The sequence below is a fragment of the Neodiprion pinetum genome, chromosome 3 (genome assembly GCF_021155775.2).
Source record: "Neodiprion pinetum isolate iyNeoPine1 chromosome 3, iyNeoPine1.2, whole genome shotgun sequence".
Lineage (NCBI taxonomy): Eukaryota > Metazoa > Arthropoda > Insecta > Hymenoptera > Diprionidae > Neodiprion > Neodiprion pinetum.
In genome coordinates, this window is record NC_060234.1 from 23094144 (window position 1) to 23116080 (window position 21937).

At 40.6% G+C, this 21937-nt stretch overlaps 4 protein-coding genes across 13 annotated transcripts in view; 1 reads left to right on the forward strand and 3 right to left on the reverse strand.

Moving 5' to 3' along the window:
* The window catches only part of tgo (Aryl hydrocarbon receptor nuclear translocator homolog tgo), a 29040-nt gene extending 27491 nt beyond the window's left edge, over positions 1–1549 (reverse strand). Inside the window, exons 1-2 of the mRNA XM_046615982.2 lie at positions 1381–1549; positions 1018–1066 (exon numbers count right to left, since the gene is read on the reverse strand). Of these exons, the coding sequence (XP_046471938.1) occupies positions 1018–1066; positions 1381–1423 (92 nt within the window). The 5' untranslated portion in view covers positions 1424–1549. The remainder of the gene's footprint in view (positions 1–1017; positions 1067–1380) is intronic.
* Positions 1550–2917: 1368 nt separating this feature from the next.
* LOC124214153 (Nipped-B cohesin loading factor) lies at positions 2918–19851 on the forward strand. Of its 3 annotated transcripts, XR_011176807.1 has the most exons (4): positions 2918–3669; positions 4135–4192; positions 4316–4611; positions 19774–19851. XR_011176807.1 is itself a non-coding variant. In XM_046616230.2 (3 exons), exon 3 carries the CDS (start codon positions 4709–4711, stop codon positions 11351–11353), a length of 6645 nt encoding a protein of 2214 aa, XP_046472186.1. In that variant the 5' UTR covers positions 3013–3669; positions 4135–4192; positions 4316–4708; the 3' UTR covers positions 11354–11827. The 3 variants fall into 3 exon arrangements, 2 of the variants coding, with proteins under 2 accessions (XP_046472186.1, XP_046472188.1); XM_046616230.2 differs by lacking the exon at positions 19774–19851 and having other exon boundaries at positions 3013–3669; positions 4316–11827; XM_046616232.2 differs by lacking the exons at positions 4135–4192; positions 19774–19851 and having other exon boundaries at positions 3013–3669; positions 4316–11827.
* On the reverse strand, positions 13297–16143 carry LOC124214160 (coiled-coil domain-containing protein 112). Of its 2 annotated transcripts, XM_046616268.2 has the most exons (5): positions 15893–16143; positions 15709–15818; positions 14776–15631; positions 14439–14663; positions 13297–14346 (listed from the first exon to the last, which is right to left on the reverse strand). In XM_046616268.2, the coding sequence occupies exons 1-5, from the start codon at positions 16141–16143 to the stop codon at positions 14331–14333; spliced, it is 1458 nt and encodes a 485-aa protein (XP_046472224.1). In that variant the 3' UTR covers positions 13297–14330. The 2 variants fall into 2 exon arrangements, with proteins under 2 accessions (XP_046472224.1, XP_046472222.1); XM_046616266.2 differs by having other exon boundaries at positions 13297–14663.
* On the reverse strand, positions 16488–21760 carry LOC124214158 (protein Cep78 homolog). Of its 7 annotated transcripts, none has more exons than XM_046616263.2 (6): positions 21014–21760; positions 19884–20192; positions 18695–18918; positions 17651–17817; positions 17132–17584; positions 16488–17021 (listed from the first exon to the last, which is right to left on the reverse strand). In XM_046616263.2, the coding sequence occupies exons 2-6, from the start codon at positions 20030–20032 to the stop codon at positions 16488–16490; spliced, it is 1527 nt and encodes a 508-aa protein (XP_046472219.1). In that variant the 5' UTR covers positions 20033–20192; positions 21014–21760. The 7 variants fall into 7 exon arrangements, with proteins under 7 accessions (XP_046472219.1, XP_046472215.1, XP_046472212.1 ...); XM_046616259.2 differs by lacking the exon at positions 21014–21760 and adding an exon at positions 19021–19247 and having other exon boundaries at positions 19714–20018; XM_046616256.2 differs by lacking the exon at positions 21014–21760 and adding an exon at positions 19021–19247 and having other exon boundaries at positions 19535–20018.
* Positions 21761–21937: the final 177 nt, after the last annotated feature.

The following is a 21937-nucleotide window of genomic DNA, read 5'->3' on the forward strand; positions in this document are numbered from 1 at the left end:
TTCGAAATAACCGTAAAAAATGGGAGATTATGCCGCGTTACCCAGAAGAAGCAAATCTTCCTGACGATTAGGAAAAATTCTTCAACGCTCAAGTATGAAGCACGTCGCGAGTAAGTGAAGAGGAGGGAGTTACCGGCCATATTTTGACTCCCGCCTCTCGCGGACAACTCAAGTTCCCTGTACCGTTTGAGAATTAAGAAGCCTACCTAGCCTGTCGGCGAGTCATAAAACGACTCGAACTCCTTTTGTCCGAGCTGCTTTCCCGAAAACGTTAACTCGCCGGGGACAATAAGGGGGGAGGGCAACGTGCGGTCTAACCGTAACTGATCTTCTCTACGTTCCTCACTTGCCTGCATGCTGTACATGTACCACGGTTAACGGGGTCTCCTTACTTTCCTCCTCCAGTACTTCTGCCGATCTTTCTTCCTTTTCTTCTTCTTGGAACGACAGTTTGGTCCAGAGGAGCGAAAAGGATAGGGATTTAGAAAAAACAACGTACCGTGAATAATGCCTCGGCAAGACGTTGCCTCGTTTTTTTACCGCCTGGTTCACACCTCGGGACTATACATCATTACAACAATATCGGAGAATATGCGGCCCCGCTTCCGATCTCGATTCGACGTTTGATGAATTTATTTTTTGTGCACAAAAATTTTTTTCTTCATCTCTTGGTACGCTGTGCGAATTAGATCGCATAAAAAGGTAACAGAGGTTTCTGTGCTATTCGCTCGGTCGGTAACGAGATACGAGAAACTGCGGTCTATTAGAATCCGAGTAGACCAGATAAATCGGACGCGATATGTTGTTAACAATTCCTCGTTTGAGTTGATTGAATCTGACAAAAGTATAATTGGTTTACCAATTGCCATTGACTTTTCCAAGAAATTAATCAACGCAGCTGATATCGGAACTTTTCAAGATTGTTGGACCGCAGATCGCACGCGAGTCTACCGATGTTTTGTACACGGGGGCAGGATTAATGCGAGATAGATTTTTAAGATTGTTATTAGTACTCACCCTATACTGCCAGCTCTGCGTTTTTCTATTATCTTGCTTGGGTCAGTCCCTGAAAAATGTGATGAGGTTAGAGATGAACCGATTAAAGATGAATGGTTGTTATTATTAGAGAGAATTTTCAAAGCTACGGATGACGTTTAACCCGCACAAAAATTTTGGAATTATTCATCACTGTAATGGAGATTCGCTCTGGTGCGAGAGGCTGATTATTGGTTAAAACACTTCACGGAACAACGAGGAAAATAACGATTGAGTTTTATCGAGAATGAACAACAAACTGACTTTGGATCTGGCGTGTATGCAGGTATGTAGTATGTACAGTATACTAACGTTGCGTTAATATTATTAACTGTTTATCGTTACCTGGCATAGAATGGGTGATAGCAGACATCTGAATAGTAAACATTCAGGTTGTATTATTTGTTTTACACCATTTTGACACAATAACAGACTGTGCGTTATAATACGGTGACGCTTATTCTCGTACGTCGTCAAAACTGGGTGTTTACAACGAGGGGTTACGCCATTTTGTAATTTTCTTTTTTCCTGGCGGACACGGCATAGACTAGACTCACGAAATTAAGCAAGAAGATAGTCGTAGACGTGTCGAAATACGGCCCCAAGACTGATGATACATGTTCTTGCCTATAGATGGCGTTTCGAGATTTCAAAATGGAGGACCAGAACCGATTGAAATGCCTGAAAATATCACGATTAGTATCTCCATGCTCACTTTTTCTTGCCTTTCCGTTGTGGATCATACCCATACCTATGGATCCTTTTCCAGAAGCCGTAAGCAGATTGCAGAAGCTGTAGCAACATCTTGTTATGGTTTTTGCAACCTGATTATGGCTTATGGAATTCTATGTACTTCGGCCTTGAAAGGTACTTATGTTGACTAATATCGAAATCTATGCGGCACTGATGTGGAAACGCCGCTGTCATGGTCGAAATTATGTTATAATTTCATTTTTCACATTTCCCACCATCCAAGCATTCTGGTTGATTTGCAAACTTTGGAATAATCTTCCAGCACAATTTTACGGGCAATATCAAACAAAAATGTCCAAATACGCTTTTGTCTTATGCGAGAGTGACACTAGGGAATGTATTTTTGCAACAAAAAGTAATTCGACAGCAGGAATACATTTTTTATCGTTATTGTTGCGAAAAACCAACCTTTTTTCGGGTATTTGTATTTGGCATCGGAATATGTCGAATTGCGCTAACTGCGGTATTATCACATCAGTGATGCGTAGGCTTGGATAATAATAGTTAGAATGAATGATATTTAACGTGGTCAGTAGAGACCGTGGTGTGAGTATAACTAATCCGACCAGTCAAGAGTCCACTGAACCTACTGAACTGAATTGACAAGCTCTACAACATTAGTGTAAGGAGTATGCACTACGTTCTATGTCTTCTTATTCTTCCCTACGGCTATCTCCTTTTCAGGAATGTGCCATCTTCGACATGTCGGAGATATCTGACTTGATCTGACTAAGTAATTTAGTTAGCCGTTACCGATGTCGACAATGCCATTTTTTGGCTTCATTTTTCAGCTGTTGCACGACGATATCGTCGCAGCGCGACATTTTGCTGGTATTGACAAGCAAGTGCAATATGCATACTTTACAAAAATTTATGCATGTATAACATATTTTTGCTATTACATATGTAGCGTCTCCATATGCATCCATGGATATAAATGAAAAGCAAACATTTCAATACATACAATTCAAGTATAAAGGCAGAGTAATAAAGTAAGTGGATTTTTAATTAGAGATTGAGATTTAGTGATATTACGATTCGTGGAGCTTGATTTACAGACAGCTAGATAGGTTCTATTGTGATCAGAAATTGCGATGAAACAATTTGGATTTAATAATACGTTAGTTACGTGTCGTATATATGACGTTATGCCAGCGCGCCAGCCGTACGCGTTACACGAGCAAAGACTATGCAGCTTGTAGATAGCTGCGAGTGGTGAAATGAAACTATATACAACCATTGAGTACGTGAGGTAGAGTTTATTATTATCCAGAAAAGAGAAAATCGTTTGACCAGAGTTCACTTAGCATATGTCGTATAAATATTAGATGTGTAATTAATTTCATAGGATGGAATAATGCTAAGGAATGCAACGTTGTGTACTGACATACGCCAGCCGGTAAAACGTAACCTGGGAGTTCTGCCATTATACATTGATGCCTTATACCTACTACGCCACTTCCGCCAACTCGCTGGTGATCAAAATGGACGCCTTTGTGTCTATTTTCTTGGTATTCATACCCCGTAAATAAAATAATCCTTAGAACTAATTACCCCCGCATTCTAAATAAGTACAAGGTGTCTCGTGAAATGAGAGTGACAAGTGCATGGTGTTGATTGCCGTCTGTTTTGTTACGATATGACTTGAGGCCTAAGAGAATCATGTAGGCCACAGCCGCGGATGACAATTGAGTGGATATTTCGCTGCGAGAAAAAGTCTTTTCGTTCAACTAACCGAGACACCGATGGACGTGAAAGATCGGCAACCTGTAATATCATCACGCCGTATTATTTTCGACTAAAGAAAATACACCAGCATCCCGCCAAAACAGTATTGGCCACCGCGCATTCCAGCGTATAAATAATCAGCGGTATTGCTTGGTAAGAGAAATATCATGCATTTGATAATCAAACCTAGCTACGCATACCGAACTTGACTTTTCATAACTTTCAAAACTAGTATTGTTTTCATTCAAGAATCGAATAACACCCTTACCTCACCCCCCTCAATATGTCAGGCTAACTTTGGCGCGATTATATTTCGTTAATTTTTAAACAATATTACAAATAGCACAAATTGATGCGAATACCATAGCATCTTTAATCATTTTTAACCACGTTTGTTATGCAATGTTATCATCTATTGCTCCGAACTCGTTACCACGATAAGTTGATGACTTTTCTTGATTTAATGCTCATATTTGCATGCGATGATACCATCGTCTACAGTTATTGTTTATTTATTTCACAGTTCACTCATTTAGCTTACCGAAATTAGTTCTTAGTTTTATTTATTTTGCATGCTTCTTTTTTCAATTATGTAGCCCTTTTTTTTGCACATTTCAGATTTTTACATTATTTCAAGATCACAACCTCGGAGCCTCCCTGAAAATTTGCGACAACGGTAAAATGATACATTAATGATTTATCTATTACTTGACAATGAACATCAACTTGTACGTTAGTTAATAATTATCCATGTTGTTCAGTAAAAAATGTAAATTTAATTTACATTCAATTGTTGCAGGTAGTAACGGGCCGTACTTCAAACATGAATCGACTGTTGCAGGACCCTAGAGCGTCATCTAAATTTGGCTGACTTCTTAGTGACAGCAACAATGGGAACTTAGAGAGACTTTGTTGGGTTCCCAGGCTTGGTAGAAAGTTTGAAGACTCGAAGATATTATTGATTGATAGTGCGCTTGTATGTAGTGCTCCGTCGAAAGTTGGTATTCCGCTGCTGCATCTACAATATCGAAACGTCAGAGACGCGGATATAGCAGAGCTGAGAATCGTTTAGTTTTAACGCAATCCATCTCTGAGGTGAGCTATTCAGAGAATTTGGAATAATTGATATTGGGGTGGAAGCAAAAACGAACAAAAAATACCAGAGAAAAATAAATTTATCGTTAGGGCTGTAATGCCAGAACAAATCCTAGCCAAAATGAATGGGGTTATACCGAGCGTACCGATAACTACCCTTGCGGGCATAGCAAGTCTGACTGACTTGTTACCAGAGATGCCTTTGCCAACGCCGCTTCCGCAGACTCTGACAAATAAATCGCTTTTGTTTCATCCACGTGTGGCGCAGGAGGCGCAGATACTTCTTAGTGCAAGAGATGAGAACTTAGTGCCTCAGTTAATTCTCTCTCTCTCGCAGACATCCTCAGACCACATTGAGCTCAAGGACCACTACGCCAACACCGAGCAGCTCGTAGATCCCCAGCAAAATACACCGGAATTGCTGAAAGCGATACTTCAGATAAATCCCCACGTGTTTAAAGGGCCACAGTACAACTCTCCGCGGAACTGGACAACCCAAAATACTTCGCTGATGCACCCCAATCAGTCACCAGCCAGTTACGGACAGTTTTCACCATCTTATTCGAGCCCGTCAGGATCACGCCACACTCCTCAGGGCAGTCCTGCTCATCCGGCTGCTGCGCGCATCGTTTTGCCACCACCAGGAGCGGTGGCCCAGCCACAGCATCCTCGGATGAGTATCGCGCCTCAGAACCACGCCGAACTTTCGCAAATGTCACCATTTGCTGTTCCTTCGCCTTCTCCAAGAGCCACAGTCATCACAGAACAAACCAGAGCATCGACGACGCCGCAACATATGCAGGAAGATGTGAACTGTGTGAATCCAATTTCCCAGATGAACCCGCAACAAAATATTTACTCCCCGGCTCATCTCAGCTCACCTAATAGCGCAATTACGTCTCTGGGCAACATCACACCTCAGCATCACGTCGGCGGTCTCACGCCTCAGCACAATATACACCATACTTCACCAATGCACGCTGGAATTCCTACACATCATCATAGTATGAACGTACAACAAAGTATTTACGATCCTGTACTGAATCAGCAGCTACCTCACCCCTTAGAATCCCACCAACTTGATAATGTCAATAACAGCGTTCAGGATAATCAACAGTTTATTCTGGATCCGGTCACTGGCTTTCCAGACGTTCAACTACCTATATCGCATGATTTGGACGAGAGGCGGAATCCTGCACAAATGCCGATCCGGGATGTCATTCATAATTTACAGCAAATTCCGGTTCACCCTAATCCTAACCTGTTAGTAAACGAAGCAAACGAAACTTACGGCTCACCACATAGAATGACGAATCCTTCGAGCATTCAAAATAATAATCTCGCCAAGAGCGAAGTGAGCCAAGCAACGCTGCCACTGGCAGTTACGCCAGTGGAAAAAATGAAAGAGCCTATTGTTATGTTGAAAAGATTGTCACTGGCCGATCAAGCTCTGATGCAAAAGAGCCTCAGCGCTTTTGCAGAGAAATCTCCGAACCTTGCAGCAAAAATGGGCATTATGGGAGGCAACAATGAGGTGAAGAGTGATTCGGAGAGCGAAGAGGAAATAGGCAGGAATAACAAGCACTTCAAGGCACGAGCCAGGGAGAGACAGGTCCAGAAAGAAAAAGAAAGAGCAGAGCGAAAGAAAGGAGAGGACAAGACCCAAAGAAGACGCAGGAGGATAGTAGATGATGATGACGATTATAGAGAGGACGAAGAACCAAATTCGCCGACGAAACCTAAGATCAGGAAAGTAGAAAGAAAACTAGTTCCAGTACTGCATAAACTCAGCGTTGAGGAGCTTATGGACACTAACACGTATCAGAGATTCAACAGAACTATAGACGCGATATTTGAAAACACTGAAGACGCTGCAGCAACAGCTGATCTTGACGATGACGGCGACGTAGCTCCTGAAATGCTCATATCTAAATATCAGCTTCACGACTTATGCAGCGAAGCTGCCAAGCTCAAAGGTCTTGGGGCTATGGAATCTATCCCACCTGACCGCTTGGTCAGACTTCTCAACATATTGGAGAAGAACATACGTGACGGCGCTAGAGTCTCGCCACTTGCTGATCCAGATGATGACATAGATGAAAGCCGCCTCTGGATGGAACTCGCCATGGAGAGGGTGCAGCGTGCAGTTGATGCATCACTTACCGCTCTCTACATCATGACGTCACAAAATATGTCTAAGCATGTTTACCTTGAGGACGTTATAGACAGAATTGTGCTGTTTATGAAATTTCAGCTACAGAACACGATTTACCCTTCGTTTGACCCTGTTTACAGAATAGACTCTAAAAACAAGACAGAAAATTTTAATGCCAGTGGTAGAAAAAAACGAGCCCATACTAAAGAAGTAAGGGAGAAAAGTATCCTTGGAGTTTATAATAAAATGCACGTGCTTGTTGGTCTGCTCGCCGAACTCCTCAGTATCCAGGTCTTGACCGACACAAGTGTGCTACATGCCTCTACCCTGGGTGTTGCTCCTTTCTTTGTCGAATCTGTGAGTGAGCTGCAGCTGAGTGCGCTGAAACTTGTAACAGTTATTTTTACAAAGTATGAGAAACACAGGCGATTGCTACTCGACGATATTTTGGCCTCAATAGCACGGCTGCCAAGCAGTAAAAGGAGTCTTAGGACTTACCGACTGAACTCTGAAGATTATATACAAATGCTTACTGCTTTGGTTCTTCAGCTAATTCAATGTGTCGTAGTTCTACCGGAGAGTTTAATGCCACGTGATAAACAGGCGAGAGATGACGATGAGAAGAGTGAAGAAAAAGAGAAGAAATCCCACCAGGTTGACATCGACGTTCTTATACTCAACAAGTACGAAACTGCGACAAGAACAGCTGGAAATTTTTTGAATGTTTTCCTAAACAAATGTGGAAGCAAAGGCGAGGAAATCGACTACAGACCGTTGTTTGAAAACTTTGTACAGGATCTGTTGGCGACTGTTAACAAACCTGAATGGCCTGCCGCTGAACTGCTCCTCAGTCTTCTGGGGAATTTGCTTGTCAGCCATTTTTCCAACAAAGGATCTGACATGTCGCTCAGGATAGCGTCCATTGAATATCTTGGTGTTGTGGCTGCCAGACTGCGCAGGGATGCAGTAAACTCGCACTGTAAACTGTCGACGATCGATCAGATAGTAAAAGACATAAAGACTGAACAGCAGAAAGACACTGACTATGAGGTGACAAAAGATAAGGACATTGTTGGGATCAGTGAGGATGAAGAAAGAACGATATTTCTGCAGAGAGTGCTAATCGATTATCTCGCAGTAAATGGAACGAACGACGCTGCTCTGGGATATGCGAGGCACTTTTACCTAGCACAATGGTACAGAGATACCGTAGTTGAAAAATCTCGCGTTGGCCAGACAAAAAATACGCCAACAAAAAAGATGCAGAAGAAAAAGTCAATAAAGAAAAATAGGCATCTCAGCAGCGATGAGGAAAGTGAATCAGATGAGAATGAGTGTGACGCAGATGAGAATGACAACAATGAACAGAAAAACTCAGAGTCATATCGGCTCATTGAACTAAAAAAGAAATTAATTATAAATAAGATAAGACCTTACAGTCATTCCACCGCTAAAAGTGATATACTACAAACTTACATCGACTATAAGTCTGCGGAATTGATATCACAGTACCTTGCATCGAAGCGGCCCTTCTCACAAAGCTTCGATCGCTATCTCAAGCAGATACTTCACGTTCTGACTGAATCTTCAATCGCTATTCGCACCAAGGCAATGAAATGCCTTACAATGATTGTCGAGGCTGATTCGAGTGTATTGGCCAGAGTTGACATGCAGCTTGGTGTAAAACACTCGTTTTTCGACCTATCCACGTCTGTTCGCGAAGCAGCTGTCGATCTCGTTGGTAAATTTGTCCTAAGTAGGCCAGAGCTGATTGACAAATACTACGATATGCTCTCCACGCGAATTCTTGACACTGGGGTCAGCGTGCGAAAGCGTGTCATCAAGATACTCAAGGATATATGTATGGAGTGCCCAAATTTCCCCAAAATACCGGAAATATGCGTCAAGATGATCAGAAGGGTTAACGACGAAGAGGGAATAAGAAAACTGGTCATGGAAGTGTTTCAGAACATGTGGTTCACTCCTGTCAAGGAACGACCTGTTGTAGATTCCGAGGCACTGCTTAGAAAGGTGATGAACATCACAGATGTCGTTACTGCTAGCAAGGACATGGGACTTGAGTGGTTCGAGCAGCTCCTGGTGAGCTTGTTCAAGCCTAAAGAGGACAAAGAGGACAGCACAAAGACAATGACTGAGCCGCCTAAGGCGTTGCTCACAGCCTGCAAGCAGATCGTTGATTGTCTTATCGAGAATGTATTAAGACTTGAAGAAACGGGCCTTGACGATGCTGAGAAAGTTGAGAAGAAGGGCTCATCGCAAAGGCTAGTAGCCTGTTTAACTACGCTATATTTGTTTGCAAAAATAAGACCGCAGCTCCTCGTCAACCATGCGATAACGTTACAGCCCTATCTCAGTCTAAAATGCCAGACCCAGGGTGACTATCAGATAATAAGCAGTGTCGCTCACACGTTAGAGCTTGTCGTTCCGCTGATGGAACACCCCAGCGAAACCTTTCTGGCTCAGCTCGAAGAGGATTCTGTCAAACTGATTCTACTCCATGATAAGTCTGTCGTTGCAAGTTGCCTTTCCTGTCTGGGATCTATAGTAAACAATGTAACAAGGAATTTCAAGCTGATACGCGATTGCTTTAAGAAATATTATGGACATTTGACCGACTACAAGTCGTTGTATGAGAAAAATCGTACCAATCCGATTCTGCAGAAGAATAGACCGTTTTTCAGACGCGCTTTGTTCACTGTCGGACTTTTGCTCAGGCATTTCAACTTCACTGATAAGGAAGTAACCGAGGGCCTACCAGAGAATATAAAGGACCAAGTTTTTGAGACGCTGAGCTACTTTGTGCATCAAGATAACGATGACATACGATTTTTCACACTTTCGGCTATTGGCTCATTGTGCATCAGGCACTACGAATTCATGATGACACCCGAGCTCAAAGAACTTTATCACCATTTACTCACTTCCGAAAATGCGCCCATCAACATGCGGTCACAGGTCCTCAACAACATTGAAGTATATCTGCAAGAGGAAGAAAAGCGAATGATAAAACAGGATCAGGAATGGGCTAAGCTGTCCAAGCAAGAGAACCTCAAGGAAATGGGCGACGTTTCATCGGGTATGGCTAGTACGGTAATCCAGTTGTACCTAAAAGAGATACTGGAGTCGTTCCTTCATATAAATGTATCTGTGAGGCACGCTGCTCTCAAGGTAATCCAGCTGATATTGGCTCAGGGTCTCGTACATCCTGTGCAAATAGTTCCGTACCTGATTTGCATGAGTACAGATTGTGAAAAGATGGTGAGTCATAGTGCCGACAAACAACTGCAAGACATCGAGAAGAAATATCCAGGCTTCATACACATGAAGTCACAGTTTGGAATCAGGCTGAGCTACCGGCTTCAGAAGATACTGCAAAACGACGATACCGTTAGAGGGATGAGAATAAAGGAGGGGGAATTTCCATCTGCTCTCAACGGTTTTCTGTACACCATACTTAGGAATACCAAGCAGCAACGGAGGGCGATTGTTCTCTCTTTCCTTAAACAGTTTGACGAAAGTGCTAAGACAAGTTTGTCACAAATGCTTTATCTGGCAGACAATTTGTCTTACTTCACTTACCAGGTTCAGGATGAGCCATTGTTTATCATCCATAATATCGACATCATCATTTCAATGTCTGGCACAAATCTCTTACAGTCTTTCAAGGAGGCCCTGTTGCCTAAGGAGATTCATCCCCAGCAATCGCAGGTGCAACAACAGCAGCAACAGCAGGAGCATCCCTCGCTTATGAAATTTGGGCCTGATGGAGAACCACTGGCAATTCCAGTTTTACCGAATATTGAGGATGAAGAGGATGACGAAGAAGACGAGGAAACGATAATGGCAAGGTTACCAGAAGACACGACATTACTCAGGGAGTATATAACGGCTAGTCAAGGTTTTTTATTGCTGCTTACTCTGAGACAGCATCTCAAAGATCTTTACGGATTCACGGATGCTAAAATTGGACAGTATTCACCTTCAGAATCTGCGAAGGTCTACGAGAAGGCTGTTAGTAGAAAAAATAATCTCCACTTCCGGCCTAAAGCAACGCTACAGAAACTGAAAGATGGTACAAATAATGATGAGCTGGACGAAACTGGTAAAAAGAAGTTGATAAAAGAATACCTCGACTTCAAGCAATTGATGCTCAAATTTGATCCTGAGGAACCCGATGAGGAGGGGGGAAACCCTGAAGCTTTACAAAAAGCCAATCAAATTGATCCAACTGCTGCTAGCGGTAGATTACCAACTGTTGCAGATATTCACGCCACACCCACTCACTCTATGAACAGACAGCTAAATGAGAATCAGATTAACATGAGTAACCCTGCGGTTCAAGTTAACTCTGTTAATTCAATCCCCGCAGCTCCACAGGCTGCGGCAACCACCCCACGTGTACCTAAACTAACCATACACCCCCACAGCGAAAACAAGGACCACAGAAAACAGCATCGTACCCATAAAACGGAAAAGGTTAAAAAGCACAAGAAGAAAAAAAGGAGAAGAATTTCAGACAGTAGCGAAAGTGCTGAGGACTATAGTGACCCTGATTTTCTAGTGTGAAAAACGAGTGTAAATAACTAAATTATCTATATATATATATATATATAAATTATATATATAAATTATATATATATATACACACACTAAACAATCATTCTTCTCATTTAATGAAAAACGTTGACATGCCAGATGCGTGTTTTGTGGGATTTTTTTCTTTTCTTTGTCTTATTTTTTATTATTACTATTATTATCCCCGACGCTCATTTTCGAAGGCGTTTTTCATGCCAGATGTTTTTTTTCTCAATTTTATTTTTTAATCTTGCTTTTTTCGTATTTAGTGTGCAATAGGACACAAGAGTGCGGCGACGTGCTAAATATGTGACACGGAAAAAGTTTGACCCAGTGAAAAATGGATGCGGATAAAAAGAAAGAAATAAAAAATTATCATAATACAATGAGACTATTTTCGAAAAAAAAAAAAATAATTAAAAAATGATAACGTAATCATCTATTCTTTCTAATGGTCAAGTTACAGACGCAAAGGATTTATCGTACTAATGAATCGTTTGTACCTACACTGTGTAATGTGAGAAAGGAAGAAACAAAAATTCCACACAAATTTCAGGGGGAATAGCTTTGCTCGGATGCTATTTTATTTTAGTACACTTTTCTTTTTCGAAACCTTTTTCACGCAATCATTCTTAATAAGCTCTTTTCTTTTTATATTTTTTTTTCCTTAGATATACAACATTGCTATTTATTATCTCGATCTCATCCGCTGATTGGCTTTGGTAGGAGAAATATTTTTTATCCGATGCATTGAGATTTTTTTTCTTTCCTCGTCAAAACCATCTCGACGGAATATTCCGAGCCAAGTTTTTCTCCGAGATCCAAAGTACAATAGTCTCGTTACTAGATTCATTTCGATAAGATTTTTATGTAAATAATAATAATAATAACAATAACAGTAATAATAATAGTAATAATAACAACAATAATAATAGTAATAAATATGAAAATTACCGAATAAAATGATGAAAACGAAAAAAAGGGACATTGTAATATTCTTATTGGTTTTCTTTGAAAGAACTAACCTGAATGTGGGGATATAAATATTGAACTGAAAGCTTGTTTCATGAATCGAAAAAAGAAACATGCCCACCACATAATCCATGCTGTCTCTGTCTCTTTCTGATTTAAAAATCGTAATTGCGAACTGAACTGTGCGATGAGAGACTATGGGGTAAAACTATTCTCGTGTATAATAGGCAAATCTCATTTCTTAAAGAAAGAGTGTATGTAGTAAATGCATTATCTATACATATATAATACAACAAATAAAGAGTTATTTGTAATATGTGTACATAAAACTTCGCGTATATAGGGTTATTTTATTTGATTTTCGTGCCAAATTATGCGGCGGTGGTAGCAGCTTTGCGAAAAGTATTTGAAATCTTGATGGATTTAAACAATCCATTCCGGTGTCAAATATTTGACGACCTCTAACAGTTGTAATAATTATTAAAATCACCGCAGCACAGTTTGTCAAACGAATGCTATTTGATCCGTTTCAATGTTTTCTCAGTATAATAAGTTTTGTACGTGTGTAGATTAACGTTAAATATATTATATGCGATAGATTTGCGATTCTCCGAAAAAGAAAACCATGAATTAATAATTAAACGAGAAATTAAATCAAGTCGATTTTTATAATCAGTAAAAGATCTTCAAAAGCCAATTATTTTGTCAAATTTATTCTTCTGTCTCTTTATTTTTTTTTCCTTTTGAACGCCAAACTGTTTACCAGTAATTTCATACGTATATAAAACTCGGGAAGGGGGAGGAATCCCAAATATTTTTCTTTCGACTTGACAAACATTTTTTTTTACACGAAAATAAGGGACTTATTACCATTGAAATGCAAGAGAAAGCGCAGAAGTCAGAACTTTTATTTTTTATTCACTTGATTTATATTACCTATATTTATATTTTTTAAAAATCGCAAACAATCTGCTACCATTCTGCAAACATTTTCAGAGCGTGTACATAGATAAAACGACTTGCGCACTAGAGAAAAAGAAAAGAAACGAAAGAGGAAAAAACACGATAGGAAAAGATAAAAAAAAAATTGGCTCGAGAAAAGTTGCGCAGAAAAAAAGACTTGAGGAAGAACGGTTCGCTTCGTTTTATACATATTATATATATATACATATATATATATACAATTTGTACTTCTAAAAAAAATCTATTATATACACGTATATGCTAAAATGCATACTTGTATATACATAGTTCTACCGATAAGAATCTAACTCGTAAGTATTTGAATGAGCTGTTTTCGCATTACGTTGTACAGAATGTTGCTGCCCAGACTAGAGCGATTGTGTCCAATATAACATTATGACGACACTCTTGTATTATAACATTATCACATAGCACCTATGTTTTTGTATTTGGTAATCATAATTAAAAAGAAAAAATATGAATAAAGTAAACAAAAGGTAAATAGAAAGTATGTTATATATTTGAGTAAAGTCGAAACGGCGTTAATATGTTACCCGCAACAATTCACCTGCTACGTGATTTTCATTAGCGTTTCTTTCCTTTTATCGCATACTTTACTGTTGTTATTATTGTTATTGTTGTTGTTGTTGTTGTTATTATCATCTTCATCATCATCATCATCATCATCATCATCATCATCATCATTATTATTATTATTATTATTATTATTGTTGTATACGTTATATCCACACGATATAGGTACATAGTTATTAAATCTTATGGAACCCAGTATAACCCTAAAACTGTTTTGGATAAGAATCGACGCGCACTTACTCATAACTTATTATGTAAATCGTATGAAAGAAAAAAAGGTTCCGTTCGTATGAGAGAAAATAAACACATATGTGAACATATTATACAAATACGAGAATTTTTATACTGAAGACATGAAATTTTCATATGTGGTTATTGCAATATACATATACGTTATCTCAGATCGTATCACATTTACTATAAGTCTTCGGTACCATTTTCATCGCGGAGGAGCTCTGAAAAGAAAGATAAAATTGAAGTCAGAACGGGAAAAAAAATAAATAAATAAATAATAAACAAAATTCACTAGTCATTCGTTCCTACTGACAATTTTTGGATATCTTTGATGTAATTGACTTTGCCAAAGGATTCGTCCGCCTTCTGTTCCAATTTGCATCTCTGCTCCCAGGCTTTCGTTGGTAAAAATAAGGTCGTGACCGAGGAGACGTTCGACTTTAGGGGCCTTGAATCAGGAGCTACAGAGTTAGCAGAACTTTGTCGCCAAGTCTTCAGAGAGCTAAGCCTTTTTCGAATGAATTTTTCATCCTGTTCTCTGAATTACGAAATTGCGCGAATTATAAGCGGGTAGGCGAATCTATTATAGGTAACCGTAGTATCTACTGTTTCCCACTAAAGTGAAATGAAGAAGTGGCAAAAATATATACCTGAAGGACTTCAACAATTTCAGTGATTCCGACCTCACGTGCGTACGAATCTCCTTTCTCTGTAAGTTCGGATCTGACCTCGATTTTCTCGCTGTCTCCCGGTCATCGAACTCTTTAAGTTTAGTCTTAGCTTCGTTTCGCAGCGCCTGCCGTCGCCTTCTCTCCTTATCAGCCTTTTCAATCTCTAGACGTTTCTTCTGCTCATCGTTCACCGCAGCCTTTCTCGCTCTTTCTGCCCTCCATGCGTCGATTTTCTGCTTCTTTTCTGCAACACTCGCTTTTGTGTCAGCGCTCCTGCATCGAGGAATAGATTCTTTTCCACCCGCAGGGGCACAACCATGAGAAAAAGAGGAAGATTCGTTCCCTTCCGTTTCCCCGTTGGCTTTCGGTTTGAGGTCCTGTCGCCTTGACCGCCACTCGGCGATGTCCTTCTTCCGTTTCAGTCGCAATTCCGTATACAGCTTGTACCACGCTTCGTGGTTTATCACTTGCTCGTTTGTGAGATGAACTCGTCGCGCGCGCATTTCGGTCACGAGGTTCGTAACCGAATCGCACTTCCTCCTTACCTTGAGAAACTCGGAATGATCATCTTCGGACCATCCTTGCGTGTGACCGGTGCGAGCAACGAGCTCAATGAACTGATCGTTTACCCCGGTACGAGTCGGGCACTTCCGTTCTCCGGTTCGTTTCGGAGCTCTGTTTGTGTTTCCGGTGGAAAGTATTCTGTCGAATGCTCGTTGATCGGAATCTAGCGCCGATTCTTCTTCGCCGAGTTTAGCGAGACTTTTTTCCACATCCTTCAAGACCTCGATCTGGTTTGACAGTCTCATTAGTCGCAAACGAAAGTCGCTTATATCTAAAATTACAGGTGAAACGGTATATTTAATAGTGTGGTTTCGTTTTGGGTAGAGCAATTGTACTTCAAACACTCGCCTAGATTTCGAATCGCCGAAGGATCAGTTTGCTGAAGCATCAATTTCACCGATTTTAACTCATTCAGAATACCGAGGGTCGTCCACTCCAGTTTCTGCAAGCTTGGCTGCCTGGAACAACGTGCGAAAACGAATGTTTGACGAGCAAATTGGAGAAGGTAAATATTTGATATGCGCACTCTTACCTTTCATCGAGCGTTTTTATCCGGTACTCGGTTATTTCATGAATCATATCGGTGTCAATTTTCATACGCTTTATCGTTGACGCAAGATCCTTTTCCAAAAAATCCTCTTGTAGTTTCAACCTTCTATATTCCCTCGAGGATTCAATTTTTTTGGTCAAAACAGGAACTCTCTTTCCAATATTCGAGTCACCCCTGACTTGCGTCGGGTTCTTGTCACGCCTTTCTGGACTCAGGGTGCAGTTCTTATCCATACTTGCAGTGTTCAGAGTTCAGAAACAGTCGCGGAACACAGCGGTCATATTCTTCTATTGCCGAGCTTCTGCCAAGCCGGCAACGCAAATGAAAACAAACGTATCTCTATGACAACAAGTGGCAACAAGTGGAAAAATTCATTGCAAGGGCCAATCATCGTTCGATGGAACCTTCGATCGATATCTGCGCGCGTAATGTGCGCTCGACTTTAACAAAACGAAAAAAGTGTAGAGTAATCGGGGCAACTTCTTTATTTTTCTTTTTCAATTCATTATCGGCATCATCGGAGGATTGTACCGAGACATGGATATGCTCTGAGGACAAGTTACACGCTTTTAAATTCTCATTGCCCTCGCAATTTTCTTGGACAATGGGGTCGGCCACGTTGCGAGGCATAGTTTGCTCGGAGATTTCTTCCTTCGGGTGAGAGGTCGACTTCGGAAACGATTTTCCAGGCAGGATTGCCGCCGATTATCTCTTCGGCAACCGTCGATTCATCTTCCGGATTAGAAACAACAGCTACTGATTCAGGAAATTCCTCTAACCGCGCGAAGAGCCTCTTCAGATAGTCGAAGAGCTTTCGTTCTTGCGAAATTCGATAACGAAGCTTATCCTGCTCGCAGATGCTCTTCCGTAGCTTTTCAAGCTGCGGTTCAAGCTCGGAAAACTTTTTCTCCGCTTCCAGTCTGCGTGTTTTCACCTCGCCTAAAAGTTCTCGGTTGTTTATCAGCTCTCGAAGAAGGACCGCGTTACTGCCAATCGTTCTAGACAGTCGCGCCGAAAGTTTCTTCAAATTCAAATTCTCGCGTTCTGTGTTCTTCGGTCCACGGAACCTCGGATGCGTGACCTTCCATCCAGGAATACGCCTCGTCGAGCTCTTTCAATATGTAAATGAGAGTGCAAATTGATTATATTTCGGTTGGTATGATTAAGCACGTAGGTTGAGTTGTTTCGTGTTAAATGTTATTATACAATGAGAGCAATAACCTTGATGAATAATCGGGTCCAGGACCGCTGGTTCTTCGTCAAATTTTTGTTCAGGGTACTGACGAAGTGAGATTTCTTCTTCAGAAGAAGATCCGTCATCCTTGTCGTTGGTTTCTTTCGATCGTCTTTATTCCCCTGAAAATTCATCTCTTTTGCAGTGATCAGCCTCTTTCTCATCGATGCCCGCTCACCGTTCTCCTTTCTCCTGCGCAAAATCTTTGACACATTGTGGATAATCGTCTCCGGGATATCGTTTTCCTTGAGATCGATAGATGTTACCACGCTGTTCGTCTCTAGGAGTCTAACGACAGTTTCACCTCCTCTCGAAGTCAGTCCGCAATGTCGGATGTTGAAAGTCTTCATCCAAAAATCTTCCTTTAGTTCGTCGACTAGCAGTCGAACGCCACAGTCGCCCAGTTTACGGTTGTGGTTCAGCACCAGGGTGTGAAGATCCTTTCCAATCATTTAACAGATCTAATGAACACAGGGCAATATTCGGAATTAGATTTTTTGTTATACCTGCACAGCTTGCGCGTCACTCCACGCGCTGTGAAGCAGGTTTGTTCTCCTCTTCTTCAAAAAAGTCGACAGCGACATCGAGCTACGGATGGTCAAGCGGCAAGACGACAGGTCTAGGATGCAAAGACTAACGCAGTCCACCAACACGTTCAGTACCAAGTCGCACCCTTTTCGTTAGAGTAACAAAATGACAAGATAATTACTGACGAGATTGTTCACATGCTTGAAGGTTACTGGACCCCGCCGTCCGAATGAAAAATTAGGAAGAAAGAAAGCATCGTTAAAAAAATGTCCAGCAGTGTTATTTGTGCCAATGATGATAAACACGAATAAAACAACATCCCTATTATGTGATAGATAATGAGTTAGAGCAAAATTCGAATAATATGAGCAGAGATATCAACAATTTGAGAAAAGGTTTTATAATTAGAACTTTTAAGATCAATAAATTTTAGTATTTTCGATCAGGTTCCAACGTTTTTGCTCTCCGTTTGCTAGCTGAATAGATCCACATAAAATATCCGAAAACGCTAATGAAATCTTTCTTAATAATATAGTTATTATATATAATTCGCAATTGTAATTGTTGATGATTAGCTGTAGTATAGTACTCATCAAATACTCTATTTTTATCCATTCTGGAGATAGCTTTTATCAACATTGGTTTCAAATGATTGCTAGAGATCTCGATAACGAACAAAAAATGCCCGAGAAACTAAAATAAGATGTAGATCGGATCAAAAACACCACAGCTCGATCATTCTACGCATTCTAATTGTGCAGAACGTGTTCTCGAATTATTAAAATCATAGCTTATGTTATTCATACTGACTAGTATTAATTTCTATTACGTATTCGGAATGTTGTTTCATTTGTGTTATAATTAACCACCATAATTGGCACCATCAACACTTTTAGAGATGTTTGAAATAATTCTCCTACATTCCTAAATTTTTAATCAAATGGTTCCGCCCATTCATCCTCAACAAATTTATTTCCACTATCCAGTCAAAGCAAATGTATATCATCACAGGGTTTTATTACCAGTATCTCCGATGCGGCATCGGGGTAGTCGAAGGGCTGTAAGATTCTTTGCGCATTTCAAGCCTTCGCAGAGAGGGCCCAAATATTTGATGGGCAAAGGGATTCCGTCCAGTGTCAGCGAGGTAATCACCGGCGATTTCCCAATGCAGGATGAAATTGCATCGACAAAACAACGGAGGATGAAATTTGTGTAGAGCATCGGTTCTCTGCTGCGAAGCCGTCGTCTGTACAAATTGTTTAAGGGATGAATTAGCAGTGGTGTGGAAAGAAATGATCAACATTTTCCGACCGTGTGGTTCTGTAATTAATGACGAGTCCTTGATTACCGGAATTTTTCGATTCTTTCCGCGGTGTTTACTTGTTCTCTAATTTTTTTACGCCTGTGACGACTGTAAACGATTATTTCGAACAGGCTTCGATCATTCGCGATGGTACGTAACACCGGTGACCAGTCTTCGAAATTTATCCGGTCTGCACATAAACGCAGTCGGCCTTTGCGGAGGTGCGATTTTATCGCTGGTAGCGGCTGAACGTGATCCTCTTTGCACATCAGCTGAACGTGAAAAATATCAATCGTATGAAACGCGGACAAATTGTTTGGGTTAGGTTAACCCCCACGATGAAGGGAACGGCAGTAATTTTGAATAAAGATGATTAAGACATCAAACGGCTTACTTCGTACGTTCGGTTGAAAGATGGGTAGGAAATTGACTTGCTCATTTGATGATTCTTGATTTATTAAAAAATAAATAGAACTAATTTGAGAATGAAAAGCAAAAAAAAAAAAATCCTGTATAAATCACACGTTTCCTTGAGTAGAAAATGATAATCTGATAGTACCGAGAAACAGCTGAAAATGTTGATAATCTCATCTACAGCTTGAACACAGCGCATCGTTTCACACGTCAATTGCAGATGACTGTTTCCCGTCCCAATTTGTTTCGTTTTATGGTCTTTCTCGTCTTTCTTTAAATGTACTTACACATATTTTTTATTCATTTTATCTTTAACATTGTTACCGTTTTTCTGTCCAATCCCGAGTGATAGTTGTTATATATTTTTCATGCATAATGGAGCAGGAAGAGGAAAAGGCCAGCTTGAATTACGACTGCAACTATAACCTGTTCCTAGCTAAAAGACTAATAGCTGACATGAGGCATATGCAAGGTAAGAAAGGCTAACTTCTCACAGAGATGTCGTTAAAATCTTTTTCTTGATCGTTTTAATATCCAAGATCGTCGCCGCGTTATGAAGTGGCTCCGTTATCTTATGTCTGCGAATAAATCGATCCAAGAAATGCAGCTGAGGAATGACTTCATGTATTATCTGGTTCTCCATCTTCAAGAAGGCGTCCTCAGGCCCCCCTTCGACGAGGAACCGCCAGCCTCAAGTAGCATCGTTGACATCGCTGGTCTGATTGTCAGTAGTAATATTACACAATTGATCGTTCATTCGTGTTGCATAGTTACGAATCAATGAACACCGAATCTCGCTGAACCTGCAAAGAACAAAAAATCGGTATAAAGTGTGGTCTTTTTTAATCGCCCCAGGCGAATATCTCGAAAAGTGGAAGAGATACGAAAATAAGTTTTGTACAAAACCTGAAGGGTTTTGAACGCGGAAGGTAATAATGATATGGGTTGATTTGTAAATTGCGCGACGTTTGAGATTTTTTAGTCAGACAATGCGTATTATGACCAAGACCGGCTAATAGCGGTTTGGAGGACAAATTCACAGTGGTAAAAGAATACTAAATTTATCAACATTTTCAAAAAATGTTCTAAATATGGCCACATTTTTTAAAATTTTCCGTGAGTGATATATTCGGCCGTATTTAGCTGAGGCAAGGCATTAATCACGAAAAATTCATCACTTTTTTGCATTTAAGGGACTATGAAAGATGCGTGGATCACCTCGAAAACACGTTTTTGCTTCATTTCGTAGGAAAGTGATTGAATACTTTACTTACCGAAAATTGGAAATTTTTTTTGACAATTTTGTACGATTAAATATATTGTTTTACGTTTCTGAATTGCTCTTCCAACCAACTATCAGCCGGTTGCAGTCAAAATATGTGTTCCTTGTCTAAAGTCACAGTTTTCGAAATTTCGAAACGCATATCGGTGTTAACTGTCCCCCTCGAAGAAACCCTTCAAATCTTGTATCAAACTTATTCTCGTATCTCGTCTGGTTTCTGAGATATTCGCCCGAGGGAATTAAAAAAGATCACCCTATATATTGTTATACGTGAAATGACACAAAAGTTGAGTCATATCGAAACTTATTTCGGTGATGTTATTTTTTACGAAAACCTATCACCCAAAGTTTGCTCATGCCGGTTTCCCCAATCATAACGAATCCCGGTTAGCCTGGCAGAATCGACAACACGGAGAATGCTGATGAGATAATTGCCTCCCTCGAGGAAAACTCAGGCGACGGTCCCATGGTTATGAAAATGTCGCCGGATGGCGGCGCGTTTTTGGCAGCTCAGCCGGTACCGCATCAGGGTTCGTTCTGCTACCTTGCCATTACCACGAAGAAGGAAAGTTCCTGAACTGCGAATATTACTGTACGATCCTACGTTTGTTGGATTAAATCCTGCAGCGTTGTACTGTGAAAATGTATAATACATGTTGATGATGGAATTCCGATGGGTCAGTCGAGTCGTCGAGTCTATTCTGATTGCGGTATCCTTCGTGTACGAATCGTAGGGTAGGTGCGAGATAATATAGCTTGTCGGTGTACATCGCGTAGACGTCGACAGATACACATGACGAAGATTTTAGCCTGACGAAAGATGCGGTGGAGATAAGTCGCTGCGTCGGTTATACATACACCCATGTATAAGCATACCGATATACGTAGGTATAATAATATGTGAGCGGGAACAAACATCTGATAAGGTCTTGAGCAAAGATAAGTTACGTCACGCGAGAACGTTGCCAGGAACATCTCTGGTCAAATAGTAGCTTCTCCGGTTATAATATGCCATTTTATTTGTCTGACAATACACACATATTTTAGCGGGTTAATTTCTGGACCGGTATATAGTAAATTGTTTTATCCATCTGGTGTACAAGTACATTATATCGGTAAATTTTAACGGGTTTATATTTTTATTCTCTTCACCGCGGTCGCTCGGTCGTAATTAAAAATTTCACCGATCCTTATCGCAACGCATCTACCGTCGATCTCGGAACCGATTGAGACGCGATATGAGAGCGATATGTAACGATTAACGCC